Raw genomic sequence first — 14,889 nt, forward strand, 5'->3', positions numbered from 1 at the left:
ATGGTTATCAGATAAGATTTATGTTTAATATATTTATGAAACCAAATAATAATAACTGAAAATTATAAAAAGAATCAACTTAAAATGGATCAAAGATGTAAATGTAAGGAGCTAAAACTCGTAGAAGACAACATAGGTATAAATCTTTATAAATTTGTTATCTAATCCAAAGTACGGATTAGATATGACACCAAAGCACAAGAAACAAAAGAAAGAACACATAAATTGAACTTTATCAAAATTATAAACTTCTCTGTTTCAAAGGACATTATCAAAAAATGAAAAGACAACCTATAGAATGGGAGAAAATATTTTCAAATTATATATCTGATAAGGAACTAGTATCCAGAATGTATGAAAAACTCTTACAACTCCTTAACAAAAGACAACCCAATTTTTTTTTTTTTAAAGAAAGTATACAAATGGCCAAACAAGTGCATGAAAAGACACTCAACATTGTTAGTCATTAGAGAATGGCAAATTAAAATTACAATGAAGTAATTTTTCTATCCACTAAGATGGCTATACTTAGAAAAGAACAAGTGTTGGCAAGGACATAGAGAAATTGGAATCCTCATTCGTTGCTGGTGGGATTATAAAATGGTGCAGATACTCTAGAGAAAACAGTTTGGCAGTTCCTTAAAAACTTAAGCAACTTAGGCAAAAACTGAACCATAGAATTACCCAGTGACTCAGCAATTCCACTCCTAGATCTATACCCAAGAGAACTGAAAATGTGCTTATACAACTTATACATGAATATTCATAGCAGCACTGTTCGTAATAACCAAAAGTGGAAACAAATCCAAATATTCATCAACTGATTTATGGATAAACAAAGTATGGCATATTTACACAATGGAATATTACTAAGCCATAAAAAGGAAGTAATGATACATGCAACAATGTGGATGAACCTTGAAAACTAGATGCTAAGTGAAAGAAGTCATACACACACGCACAGGCACAACACAAAGAAGTCAGACACAGATGGCCACGTATTATGTGATTCCATTTATAGGAAATATTCAGAAAGGTTAATTCCTTTGAGGAAGTAGATTAGTGTTTGCCAGGAAGAGAGATGAGGGAGGGTTGGAGTAACTACTAACAGGTATGAGGTTTCTTTCTGGGGTGATGAAATGTTCTGGAATTAGATAGTGGTATTTTGTTGCACAACCTAGTGAATATACTAGGAAATACCCCCCCCCCCTTCCCTTGAATTGTAATTTAAATATGGTGAATTTTATCTACATATAAAGAGAAGTAAGAATCAAACAAATTTTAGTACTGGGAAATACAGTAATTACAATAAAAAGCTCAATGTATGGATTAAACAGCAGGTTAGACAAAACTGAATAAAGAATTAATGAACTGAAAGGTATCATTTTGATACTCAGATTGTCCCAGGTTTGGCCAGTGGGAGCTCCTTCACGCTGGCTTCTGTGTGTGTCATTCTTTGAGCACATTCTTACTTCTGGCACAAGATGTCCAGGCTTACTCTCCCAGCCCCAGCCCTGGACTCAGCCATTTTGCTAAGGACCTCTGGGTCTTTTTAGTGGGGAGTGATATTAGAACCTGAGATCTGGAAGCTAGGTGTGCTCGTTGCCATTGAGGTGTCATTGCTTATGTCCTTTTAGTGAGTAGTCTGGGAAAAATTGCTGTTTTAAGTCATTCTTGACTTTCACTATTATATAATCTCCTTTCTCTCACTGTGAGAAGCCTGGCTCCCAATGAAATCAATATATTTATTCCTTTGCTCAGTTCTACAATACACATAAACTTGTTTCAGAATTACTATACCCAACACCTCTATTAGCAATAAACTTACTAACCTACTAAGTTGAATTTAAGTTTCCTTTGCAGTTAATTTGGTCCTTTTATCTTTAGCCTGAGGGGAGTGAAAGTACTGTAGCTGAAAGTTACTTGGATTCTTTCTTCTCCATTTTTATTTAATATGGTTGTCACCCATTTGGTTTAATAAATAATGACAGTAATGGATTATAGCCCATTGAATAAAATCAGAACCCATGTATCCACCTTGACAGAAGTAAAAATCAAAGGGAGAAGGAGAGACCCTTACAGTAAAGTTTAATAAATATAGAAAGAATGATAGAGTTTAAAAATAACTATCTGGGTGCATGCTACCTCCCAGGAGCACACATGGGCCTTTCTCTCCCCCCTCTTCTTCCCTCTAGGGTGTGCATCTTCTAAACTCTAAGGAACTCCTCGAGACTTGCAACCAGGGGAGCAATGGGCAGTGGTAGCTCATCCCAGGCTTATCCCCTGAACCTGTCTCCAAGGTCTCCTTTTCTCTGACGTTCTAGTGAGCTGACAGCAGCCCCACCTGGGCTCTTCTGTTGCTGCTTCTATCCTAGGCCCTTCCTTGTGTCAGTGTCCCCAGTTTTAATAAGTGTACTCTCAAGGTCAATCAATCAATAAAATAAAATTAAAATAAAAAGTAAATAAAAACCAGTATCTGCCAATCATTATAGTAATTTGATTCAGGCAAGAGCCATCAGTGTACTATAAGGAATAGGTTATTCACATAATTTCACATAATCTCTTCACAGGTTAGTTATTTATTACAAAGGGAGGAAATAGTAACTTTACAGTAGAGAAGCTTGGAGGACATGTCCAGTACTTGGTGACTGAAGTTAACATCACTAATATGGGCACAAGTCACAATCGCCTGCCACCTGATAGGATCAATGAAAAGAATACAGTGTCACTTCTGGGGTATTCCTGCCACCTATGTATAACGTGAATCTAATGAAGCATCAGACAAACCCAAATCAAGGGACATTCTATAAAATAGGTGGCCCCAACTCTTCAAAATGTCCAAGTTTATAGGAAAAAGCAAGACTAAGATTGATACAGATAAAGAAGGCTAAAGAGACATGACAACTGAAATGCAACAGGTGATCTTGGATTGGATCCTGGGCCTGAAGTATTCTTACTACAGAGAACAAGTAGGACAGTTGGTGAAACCTGAGTAAAGTCTGTGGGTTGGGGGAAAAAATCTAATGTGGGGTTTTAAGCATACAGGGGTGGGCAAAAGCAGGTTTACAATGGTTCATATGGAAAAATACAGATTAATAAATAATAATACAAGGATAAACTCTGTGTTTCACGTTCTCACAACTGTAAATGTACTTTTGCCCACTCTTGTGTGTAAAATTAATGTAAATGGTAACAATAGAATCCATGTCTGGGTCAGGGTGGGGAAATAGGTCTAAAAGTATTGCCCAGTATTGTATTAATTTATATTAGACTTTGGCAAGTCAAAGCTGTATGTTGTAATTTAAGATTACCACTAGAGAAATAATACCTCTACCAGTCTGAGAGGGGAAAACTTGATTAATAAAAAGAGTCCAGAAGAAGGTAAGAAAGATTCTGGTACAGGGAAAACTAGAGGAACATGGAACACTGCCATGGCTTCCAGCAGTGCAGGGTGGAGCCGAGTTAGACTTACAGAGGAAAGGGGCAGCATGAGAGATTATTTTGATGAATGATGCAAGTGTTCTGTGTCTTAATTATGGTGGTGGTTGTAGACTCTGTATTTATCAATACATATAAAATATACTAAAAAAGAATGGCTTTCACTGAACTTTTTAAAAAATATATATTTTTATTGATTTCAGAGAGGAAGGGAGGGAGAGAGAGAGAGAGAGGAAAGCATCAATGATGAGACAGAATCACTGATTGGCTGCCCCCTGCACGCCCCCTATTGGGGATCAAGCCTGCAACCCGGGCATATGCCTTGACTGGAATCGAACCCGGGACCCTTCAGTCCGCAGACGAATGCTCTATCCACTGAGCCAAACCAGCTAGGGCTGAACTTTTTTTTTTTTAATCATAGGGTATGTTATTACTGATTGACTGGCCGGGGCGGGGGTGGGGAGGGTGGGGGAGGCGGACGGTGCGGCAACAGAGGGAGACATCGATGTGAGAGAGAAACTGCAACCTCGGTGTGTGCCCTGACCAGGAATTGAACCCTCAACCTTTTGGTGTGCCGGATCGGTGCTCCAACCAACTGAGCTACCCGGCCAGGGCTCACTGAACTTTTTAAAATGGAAGAAAAAAAAGAAGGTAAAAAATGAGAGGGAAAGGGACTGTGGAGACAGGTAGAACAAGTAGCATATAGCCAGTGGATGGATTTAAGCTTCAATTTATCAGTAATGACAAGTGTAAATTGAGTCATATAAGATTAAAAAACAGATTTTCCGCCAGATTTTAAATAAACAAAAGTGAAGTATACATATACGTTGCTTGTAAGAGGAGAAACACCTTTAAATATAAGGATATAGAAAAGTTTAGGGCAAAACGATGGAAAAAAGAGAGCTCTGATAAATTCAGACCAAGTAGATTTTAATGCCAAAAGTATTATTAGAGATAAAGAGAAACATTTCATAATAATTAAAGATTCAAGTTATCAGAAAGAAGTATATACTTAACAATAAAATTCTAAAGTATATAAATAAAAAATGGGCAGAATTAAAAGGAGAAATAAACAATCATCAACCCCACTGGGAGATTTAATACACCTGCTTTAGTGGATGATTAAACAAGTGGACAAAAAAAGAAAATCCGTTTGCCTAAGTAACATATATGGGCACTGTGCCTAACAACTGCAGCCAAATGCGCATTGTTTTCAAGTGCACCTGAAACATTTATAAAGCCTGAACTGAAGAGGAAAATTGAAGCTCTTGGGTGAGAAATCAGAGCTGGAGATGGGAAATCGCCAGTTACAAACTCTGTACATTTTCCTTCTCACACTTCAATGATTTTTTCATTGGGGTGAAGCACTAGCAAGAGGGGAGGTGCCCTCCTCCAGGATAGAGATTCTAACGGTATGTGGACCATGACTGATAGGAGTGACTGTGCAGGTGGACGTGGTGTGGGCAAGGACACAGGCTGCAGACCACCCCTGCAGCTGAAGAAAGCTCTCCCAACTCCGATCTGCACCCCAGCCCCAAAGAAATGCATCCTAATTCTCTGCCAGTAAAGCACTCTACTCAGTCTCCCAGAATTGGCTTCATGCTCCTCTTAGGTCCAGCTCTGATCCCTGGAGTGTCAAGAACATACTCTCTCCATCACTGAACCTTCTGGAACCTCTTTCTCCCTTGACAAGGGGATTCTAAGGCAACTCTGAACGTACTAAAACTACACGGATCCCTCAATGAATTGACTTTGCTGCTGGGTTCCTCTTTCTTAAAGTATTTAATCAGCACTTTGCCCAGTGCCCTCAGCATTTCCGGCACTGGTGCTGCTGACTGTTTAACTTTCTCCCAGGCCACCCTCCTCTCTGTGTTCATGCTGCCAGCTTTCAGATGAGCACTTTTAACTCCTGTTCTTCCATTCTGCCAGCCATCTGGGAGCCGCACGGGCATTCTGCTCATCCCCCACTCCTGGAATTTCTTATTGTAGAAAGGCATATGCTTGCAAGAACCTTATCTGACTCCCTCCACCACCCCCCCGCTTTTTGCCCAGTTTCAAGCCACTGATTATTTTTCCCCCAGAGTTCATTTTACAGTTGCTGAGAGATTTGTGTTCTCGTGTTGCCTGTTTGCCTTTGTGTCTTTTGTCTCCTATGTCCCAGTCTACCCGAGGGTTCCCGGTCACCTAGACATCATTTCTATGTCTGTAGTGTCCTGCCGGGGAGGTGGGGTGATTACTCATCTTCCACGAAACCTCAGGAAATGTTTTAGCCCTGGAGATCAGGACCTGAAGACATTAGTACACTCCCACTGAAATCATTATACAAAAAGAGTTAAAGATGGAAATTTGCCAAGAAAAGGCTCACAGTGATGATTTAAGAAATGAAGCCTCAGACTTGATTGTCGCTTTCCTTTTAAGGGTGTTGTTTTCAACTTATTTTCTTAGTATTAGAAATGGCCATTCCAAGAGATTGAAACAACTGTGGAGGAACATTCAGATTGTTATAGGATTGTGCTTCAGACTGTACCATCTGAGGTTTGGGGAGAGCAGAGGACCTTCAGCCGCTTCCTGTCCTCACCCCTGCCCCAGCCCAGTGGGTCTCTCAGTCTTGTTTGAATTATGTGTTTCTCTTACGAGAGGCTCTGGTCAGTTCTAACAGAGCACAGTGAGAATCCATGGAAGGTGGGAGATGAATCCACGGGACTCGCTGCCATGCCAAAGAATAGATTTTCTTCCAGGGCCGCTAGCATTGTTACATCAAGTCTGACTACTCATACATTCCAGAACTTCTGGAAAGACTTTAAGGAAATGGCTTTCAGAAACAAGTGTCTTAGAGGAGAAAGCGCCCGTTTTCATTAAACCAGAACTTGGTAATGGGCAGTCCTTGTCTTCACTGACGTGGGCTACAGGGAGCTCTTACCTCTGGACATTTAAAATACAAGCTCAATTGAACCAATGTCCAGTTGTGCAGCTGAGAAGGATCTTTTCTGTTTAATCCACTTGGAGGGATAGAAAGTAATTCTAGCCTCCTTATTTTCCTTCTGTACCTCCCCACACCTAGCCAGTTTCCTCCTTTCTGCTAAACACCTACTGGTTTTGTTTGTTTTATTTTCCCTCAGGAAAACGGCATCTTTCTTACAGAGTGATTCTTACTTTAGTTCTTACTAAAGATGGGACAGAGAATAGATTTGGGGAGAGCAGAGGACCTTCTGCAGCACCAGGCATAAGGGAAAACAGATTCGTATTCCCTGAAGGTTGTAAGCCCCTCTGTTGGAGGGATTTAACCGCATTCCTGCCTGGCAATTAGTTTCTGGTGACCTTCCCAATTCCACATCATGATCTTCAACAGGTTTTGAGGGAACATAAGGAAGCAGCACAGTGTGGTGGAAAAAGCATTCAAGAGAGTATTAAAAGGGCTGGATTCTAACAATAATAGCTAATACTGAGCATACTGGGTGCTAGATTCTGTTTTAAGCACTTTATATGGGTTATCTCATTGTTATCTTATTTTACAGATGTGGAAGCTGGGGCATAGAATCTATAATAATAAAAGAGTAATATGCTAATTAGACTGGACGGCCAAATAAGCCGAAAAGCGGAACGACCATCCGGACAACCTTCCGGACAAAGCCAGGGCTGCAGCTGCTGTGGCTGGGAGGGATCGAGGCAGCTGGCAGCCACCAGGGCTGCAAAGGCCTACTCTTGCACGAATTTTGTGCATCAGGCCTCTAGTGGTTAAATAACTGACCCAAAGTCATACAATTCCAGAGCCTTCATGCTTCACCCTCTTCTAATAGTGCAGTTGGTCCTAGACAGGGTCCTGAATAGCTGTGTGACCCTGGAAAAGCCTTAATAATGTATATGAAGAAACATGGCTATATTGTTCTATTCTTGTTATGTGAAAGCTTAGTGTTCTAAACTCAAATGTGATCTAATTCAACAACTGGCTATTTTACGACTGCTGTGTACACAGCAGTGGGCTGGGCACTGTAGAAGACAGAAAGATGCTTTAACAGTTATAATCTCTTTTTGATTGGTTTTAAATGGTTTCATGTTATTAACTTTGGGGTTCCTTTCTTCCTCCCTCCCTCCCTCCCTCCCAAGCTCTTCAGATAATTAAACAGAATTCTAAATGTGAAACCAGTTGTGTTTCAGAATGCAAATTCTGAGACAGACATTGGGTTTCAGACTGCGTCAGGTTTCTCACATTTTCTTTTAAAATATGACTTGTCACAGGGAGAGTTTAACTACACCCATTCACTTCGGAGTAAAGGAGCTACAGGTGAGATTAGCCTTTATGGTGCTGACAAGCTCAAGGCATTCTTTAAAAATGGAATGTGACTGTTTTTATACTGAAGCAGTATCATTATAACCTGAAATATCTATTAGTAACTTAAAAAGGCAAATTCAGAAAGATTTGCCATGTAATAGTTAGATATTTTTAAATCACATTTTGTTTCTGGCAAGCTAGATTCAACATCTGGAGTCAGGTTCAAGTGTGGAAACCTCTTGGCTGAGATAGAAAAAAATTGATTTTTGAACTAGAAAACTAACTTAAGAAATTCCACTTCTAGTAATGACTGGGATTGGAAGAGTTGTGTTCTGATAGGCTCAGACATTGGATTAAAGCCCACCTTTCTCAGTAGATTGTGGACTTTTAAGCTGTCTGTTTTGTATCCAACTACATTCCCAAACCACAAGTGCTTGACACATAATAGATGTCCTATAAATATTTGCCACCAAACTGTTCATTGCTCTCCTGAACATCCAGCATTTTCCCATTGCCACGATCTAGGAATTGAACCTGCTTCAAAACGTTTGATCAGCCGCCTTGAGAGGGCAATGTTATTTAGCACCTGTCTTTTTTGGTGGGCTCCAGTCCTTAACCCATTTTTTTAAATGAATTCCACAATTATACCCAATCCTTTTAAACACGTGTATAATGACTTACTAATGAATTGTGAAGTGAACTTGTAGAGTTATGACTAACAAAAAAGTAGAAGAGAAAAGAATAGGAAATATCAGAATGCAGTGCACATAAAAGTACTGTTGTAAATACTGGATTACACTTTTAAAAAATGAATTTTTTAAAGTCCTTCTCTACTTTATTATCAGAGAGTAAAAGCACTTCAGGCATCCCTCTTGTGACAGCTCCCTGCTTACCTCTCTATAAAACATTTGCCATTCAGTAGATTTGTATTTTATGCTACTTTGGGCAGCCCAGAGTATAAGGTCATGACTAGAGCATGGTTCCCGAGAGCCATCATGTGGCAGCTTAATCCGTGAGTGAAGGCTGCATAGAGGCCTCTGCATATACACAGGTGGTGTGGCCCAGGGGAAGCCTGGAATCCTTCCTGGGCTCTGATCTATCCTCACAGCCTCACTCTGCACCACCTCTTTTGATAAGCTGGGGAGAGGCCAGACACCATGCCCACCATCACCTAGCACTGGCCCTGGTGCCAAGCAGCCTCTCCTTTCAGCCTTGTCCTCCCCACTGTAAGCATTTCAGGCAAATCTCCAGCTCACGAAACGTGGCCTCTTTGAAGAGGTGAGTGAGTGCCCCTGTAGCAGTCACTCTGCATCTGGAGGTGCTTCTGCTGCCAGAGGTCCGTGTCGGGCTCCTGTCCCTTTCCTCTGAAATCCATACACACAAATTCAATTTCAAACTGTTTCGTGTTTTTAAACAGTTGGTCTCAGAGTATCTTTGGGTTGGGGAGGGGGTGCTAGCACTGATGGAAGGAGATCTGTGCCCTTGAAAACTCTTTTTTTTTTTTGGAAAACTGCTGGCACAGGGTAATCGACAGAGAAGTAAATGACCCTACTGTTTCTACCTGCTGACAGACTCAGCCTTGGGACGGCTGAAATTAGCTCTCACCACGTGGCCGAGACATGCCTTCCTCTTTTTTTCCTTTCATACAAATAGGGAGTAATGTTGTGCCTGCCCAATGACACAACTCTGTAGTATCTCCCTGATAAGGACTGGTTTTAAAACCTTTTCATAATCAGTGTTCTTTGGGAAATGCTAATAGACAAACCCAGCCAAGCTAAGAAAATGTATTGACCCAAAGATGAGTGACCAGCCTCGTGTCCCAGCAGCCCAGTCCATGTAGCCTCATGCCTCCTTCCATTTCTGCTCCTTTTGGTGAGTGAGAGGCTTTGGCACGTTGGCCTTGCGGAAATGAGGCTGTGTGTTTCATTTCTGTTGTCCAATGCTGTTATCTGTTGGAAAAGGAGGATTCCCTACCCGTTTTGTAAGCGCACAGCTGGCAGGAGCTGTCGCAATCTCACCGCCTTCCGATCAGCCCCACCCAGAAGCAGGCAGAGTGGGGGCCCTGAAACTTGCTCTGGCCCAAACGGTTGTGGTTAATTTCCAAAGAAAAGATCCCCGCCAGAGCACACCATTGTACTTCCTGTCCCATAGGGCCAGCTCTGTCAATTGTGTCACATCTCTTTTCTAAATTTAGGCATCTTTTTTTTTTTTGAAGCAAAGATTACTACACAAACATTTAAGAGAAAAACTTCGCCCAAAGTAATTTTTTCCCTTGACTTTAGTTGGTTTCCTGCAATGTTTAGATGACTCATTCTCTTCCAAGAAACTTTGAAGAAGAGATGCGGGCTGTGTGATAGCGCACAAAGACTGCTCTGTAAATTCTCTTTCTTCCCTGCCTAGAAACCCCTTGCTTTTTCAATAGAGAACGGAAAGGCTCTACAATCTTCATTGTCATGTACTCGGCCTCATCAGGTTTTGTTGTTCCCAGGAATAGATGCCCCCCTTGTTTTGGGGTGGGGTCCCCTTGTAGCACCCCAACTCTGACAACCTCTCCAGAGCAGCCAGCACGGAAGCCTTCCCAGTGACGCTGGGGCCATGCTTGCCACCAAAGGCACACAGTTGAGGTTTCTGACATAGAGAACAGGTGGCCTTTTTCATCTGTGAAAGGAGAGGCTCGGGCTATTTCCTGCCTCTCTCTATGGGTCAAAATTGCTCCCGATTGCTGGGGGCTTGCTGGCGGCTTTATCTGACACTTGAACTGGGCTAGTGACACGTATGTCCCCAGCCCAGCCCTCAGCCAGAGGGAAGCCTGAAGTCCGCATAGCTTCAGCAGACTGTTCAAATAAACAGGGATAATAGTTGAGTCGGTCCTTTTCAACTAATGGGTAGTACATGAAAGGAAACATCTGCCTGGGCTTAATTGCTGTTTTATTGGTTATGTTTTTTTCTCCTCACCCCGCCCTCCTTCTGTGGGCACTAAGTTATTTGAGTGATGGGTGAGGAACAAGGTAGAGGACTGGGCCCTAACCGGTTTGGCTCAGTGGATAGAGCCTGCGGACTCAAGGGTCCCAGGTTCGATTCTGGTCATGGGCATGTACCTTGGTTGCGGGCACATCCCCAGTAGAGGGTGTGTGTGCAAGAGGCAGCTGATTGATGTTTCTCTCTCATCGATGTTTCTAACTCTCTCTCCTTCTCCCTTCCTCTCTGTAAAAAATCAATTAAAAATATATTTAAATTTTAAAAAAAGGTAGAGGACTGGGAGCTTTCTCCTGTAACCTCTGCCATTTAAAGATAAGAGGTGGTAAGGGAGGGTGGGAGGCTGGCTGGGGGAGTTGGTCCGGAGGTGGGAGGGCAGGGCACTTGGAAGTGATAATCATGGTCACTTCCTGGCCTTGTTGCTGACTCTGGGCTCATTGGTGAGTCATTTCGCCTCACTTCACCTCCTGGGACCTCTGCTCTTCAGTGGAGCTCAGCTGGCCTCACATGGGAAGGAGAGGCTGGTATGTGAGCTCCTAGATGAAAGGCATTCTCTCTTGTGGCGTCTTCCAGTGGTTGAGGGCATGGATGAGAGGCATTGGGAATGGTAAATTTAAGGCTGGCACGATAACCTTTGAAGCCATCCATTTTATTGAGCATCTTGATCCCTGAGAACTTTCTGATTATTTTCCACTCTATGGAGTGAAGCCAACCAGCCATACCCTGAAATGGGTGGTGTTTGAATCTAACACAGACTCAAGAAGTCAGACAAAAGATCATAAAGAACCATAGAATGGCAGAGGTTGGAAAAGACCTTAAGAATTTTTAAGCCAAAGACTTTCATTTTATGGAAATGAAAACATGGGCCCAGAGAGATTAACTGAGTTATCCAGTTCCCTTCTTGATGGTAGAGGATCTGGGAATGTGAGACTCTTTGTGATTGCTAAGTCAGGGCTCCTTCCACCCTTCCCCACACTACCAGGTATAAAAATTCATGTCAACCCACGACTAAGGTCACTCGTGTTATATTCCATAATTAACTCCATAATAGAAAAGTGGCAAAGTATAAAAAAATGAAAATGACTGATAAACATTTTTTTTTTAAGTTCAAGCTCACTAGAATCAAAGGACTACAAATTACAGCAGGATACCATGTCAAATGGTCAAGACAAAAAAGTGAAATAGCATTCTTATGTTTCTAGTGCAGTGGTTGGCAAACTCATTAGTCAACAGAGAGGCGAGCCGCAGTTTGCGGACCACTGTAGTGTTATTTTAAATTGGTACAGTTTTTTTCAAGGTCAATTTAATGGTATAAATAAGTAAATAGTCTTTGACTCAGCAGTGCTACTTCTAGGAGAAAATAATGAAAGGTGTGTGCATAGATTATGTGCAAAGTAATTTAATGCAGCATGTTTTATCATAAAAATTTATAAACAATGTAAATGTCTAAGATTAGGAGCTACATCGATATAGTCTATTGTAACGTTATAGGATAATAATAATATGTAAGGAAATGTTCACAACATATTTAAGTGTACAAGTTACAGTGTGTATACTGTAATCCCAATCTCACAAAAATTATAGAAGTTTAGAAAAATAAGTAACAAAGTCTAAAGTGATGATTTCTTAGTGGTAGAAATTAAGAGTTACTTTTTCTTTTTTGAGGTTTTCTACTGTTTTATGTATTACAATAAACATATTCCTTTTGTAGTCAAAAATAATATTCTTAAAGTCATACATCTTGAAAGAAGACAAAATCTTAAGTGATTATATGTCTGACATGCAAGACCTCTTTCTTTATTTGCCTGGGAGCTGAGCTATGCCAAGGTGTGTTATTCCTTCTGGTAGAAGGGCATTGTTGATATCTGATTTTTAATAGAAAAGAACTAGAAGGAGCTGGTAGAAGAAAAAACAATTGCTCCCCTTCTCAGTGACCCAATGATGCCAATCAGTTTTATCCCCTGCTCTCTTGGGCTTGGCATAAAACACTCAGTATAGAAGGCGTGGCTCTTCCTTTCTGCTTCCTCATTCTTCTCTGTTTATACTATTCGCTCTGTGTAGTCAGATGCCAGTTCTGGGTGGCAGCAGCAAAGAACCTGAGAGCCACCACTACTTGGGATTACCCAGTTGGCAACCCCTTAACATTTATTATCAGAATCAAGTAACAGTTCAGCCAGTCTCACAATCAGTCTTTACTGAGGTACCACTGCCCTGGAAGTTTAAGATAGAGATAGAGCAAGTAAGAGGTCTAACTCCAAAATAAAATAAAATAAAGAGGTCTGACTCCTTCCTCTTTGAAGGATTCTGTTTAGTTAGGTACTTTCTTCGAAGTTTATATACTTCTTCCCATCTCATCCTATTTTACATCTTACTTTCCTCCACAATTCTCAGGAATGCTTGGCTACAAGTCTCTGAGAAAATTTGTTCCACTTAACAACAGTTGCTAGGTAGGATGTGGCTTTCAGACCTGTTCTTTGGGGACCAATTGAAAAACCGAAGGCTACAACCCATTTTCCCTTCACTTGATTGCCTTTGCTAGGCTATAGAAGGGGCACATTTCATTTTATTAAAACTCTTTGAGTAATCTCACCATAATTGGGTCTGATCGGAGTGGTTATCTGATTTACTGGATTAAATAATGGGCCTTAATTGAGTCTGCGTTGTTTGTAGAGCCAATGCTGCTCTTGCCTTTGTTGCCCCCTCCTTCTTCCTTCTGTTTCCCAATTGACCTTTATTCCTCTTTTCTTGCAGAGTAAAGAAGTCGGCCAGCAGCTCCAAGATGATTTGATGAAGGTCCTGAATGAGCTCTACTCGGTAAATAAGATGGGTTGCTGGCTCTTTAACAAGCAGAGGGGAGCAGCATTTGGCAGCTGTGGCCATAGTTGCATCAGCAACAGAACTGAGCTGAAGTTGAAGACAGTGCACGGTCCCCATTGGGGGTGCCTCCACCCATCTCATCTCTTTTTTCACACTCTTATTTTCAAACCTGAATGAGCCAAAAACACTTTTTCTCAGCCATGCCAGCTAACTCTGGCTTCATTTGGGGGATAATCACTAGAGAACAGCCAAGGCTTAGATCACCAGCACAACTGACCCCATTTGCAGCAAACCAGAGACCCCACACCTAAAGGCAAAGCAACACAGCCTGCTTTGCACTAGTAATATGTGTGTGTTGGAAAGGATTTGTGGTTTAAGGATTTGCATCAGTTCTTGGATTGATCTACCTGTTTGAGACTAGAGTGAGTGCTCTAGAGGGAAGCATAGTCCTAAATGCCCATAATATGAGAGACCAGTTCAGGCAGAGAGAGCTTTGCATCAACTCTCTGGGGTTGTATAAAGGCCAAACCTCAGTAAGGAGGCAGGCTTCAGGATTGGAGGAAGAAGCACAATCTGTTCTGAAGTGGCTGGCGCTTCAGACACATGGTGCCTGTGGCTGATGCGTGTTTCTTCATGCACTGGGAGGTGGTGGTGGTGGTTTTTCCCCAGCCATGTTTCATTAATTATAATTAAAACACACATGCACACGAAAGAAATTCCTGATGCCGTACAGGGAATATTTCAATTGTGTAGCTAAGGCCTTCTAGGGCCTCTCCTCGAGCTGAGCTGTGCCAGGTCTTTGTGTCATTCTCCAGGGTTACCCCATCCTGTTTTGGAGGTGAAATTGATTTCCTATGTTTACTTGCTTAATCGCTATAGTTTTTCTCTCTCTCTCTCTCTCTCTCTCTCCCTCTCTCTCTCTCTCTCTCTCTCTCTCTCTTTCTCTCTCTCTCTCTTCCTTTCTTTTCTAAATTCACAGGAAGACAGTCATGGTGACTTGGATCACAGGCATTTGGGATCCGAGAATTCCATGTTCTTGATCCCAAAGTCTAGGTGTGGCCATATTGTCATGGCAACGCTTAAGCAAGTAAACAGGGGAGTCATCAGACTTGCCTCCAGTGAAGCTCAGTGTGTTTGGAATTTCTGCTCTGACTCTTTGGCTCTGAAGCCAAGTAGATAGAGAGTACCCTTTGGTTTAGCTCCAAGGTTTTCATTTCTCTCAAGTGAAGTTAAGGCTTGTTAGAAACAGAAGTGTGTTGACTTGGACCATTTTCAGACTGGGTGAGTTTCCTGAACCCCCTTGTCTTTATAATGCTTTACTTCTGCTCTTTATTTTTAGAGCATCTTCTAGGCACCAAGGAGAGCTATTATTACTCCTCTCTCCTGCA

General features: G+C 41.6%; 1 protein-coding gene across 6 annotated transcripts in view; it reads left to right on the forward strand.

The window, feature by feature from the left end:
* Nucleotides 1-14,889, forward strand: part of SRGAP2 (SLIT-ROBO Rho GTPase activating protein 2) — a 239,334-nt gene that overhangs the window by 155,672 nt on the left and 68,773 nt on the right. For all 6 annotated transcript variants that reach the window (XM_080648555.1, XM_080648556.1, XM_080648560.1 and 3 more), the window contains exon 5: nucleotides 13,436-13,498. In XM_080648555.1, the coding sequence (XP_080504681.1) occupies nucleotides 13,436-13,498 (63 nt within the window). The remainder of the gene's footprint in view (nucleotides 1-13,435; nucleotides 13,499-14,889) is intronic.

This window comes from Plecotus auritus (assembly GCF_963455305.1).
Source record: "Plecotus auritus genome assembly, chromosome: 12".
Lineage (NCBI taxonomy): Eukaryota > Metazoa > Chordata > Mammalia > Chiroptera > Vespertilionidae > Plecotus > Plecotus auritus.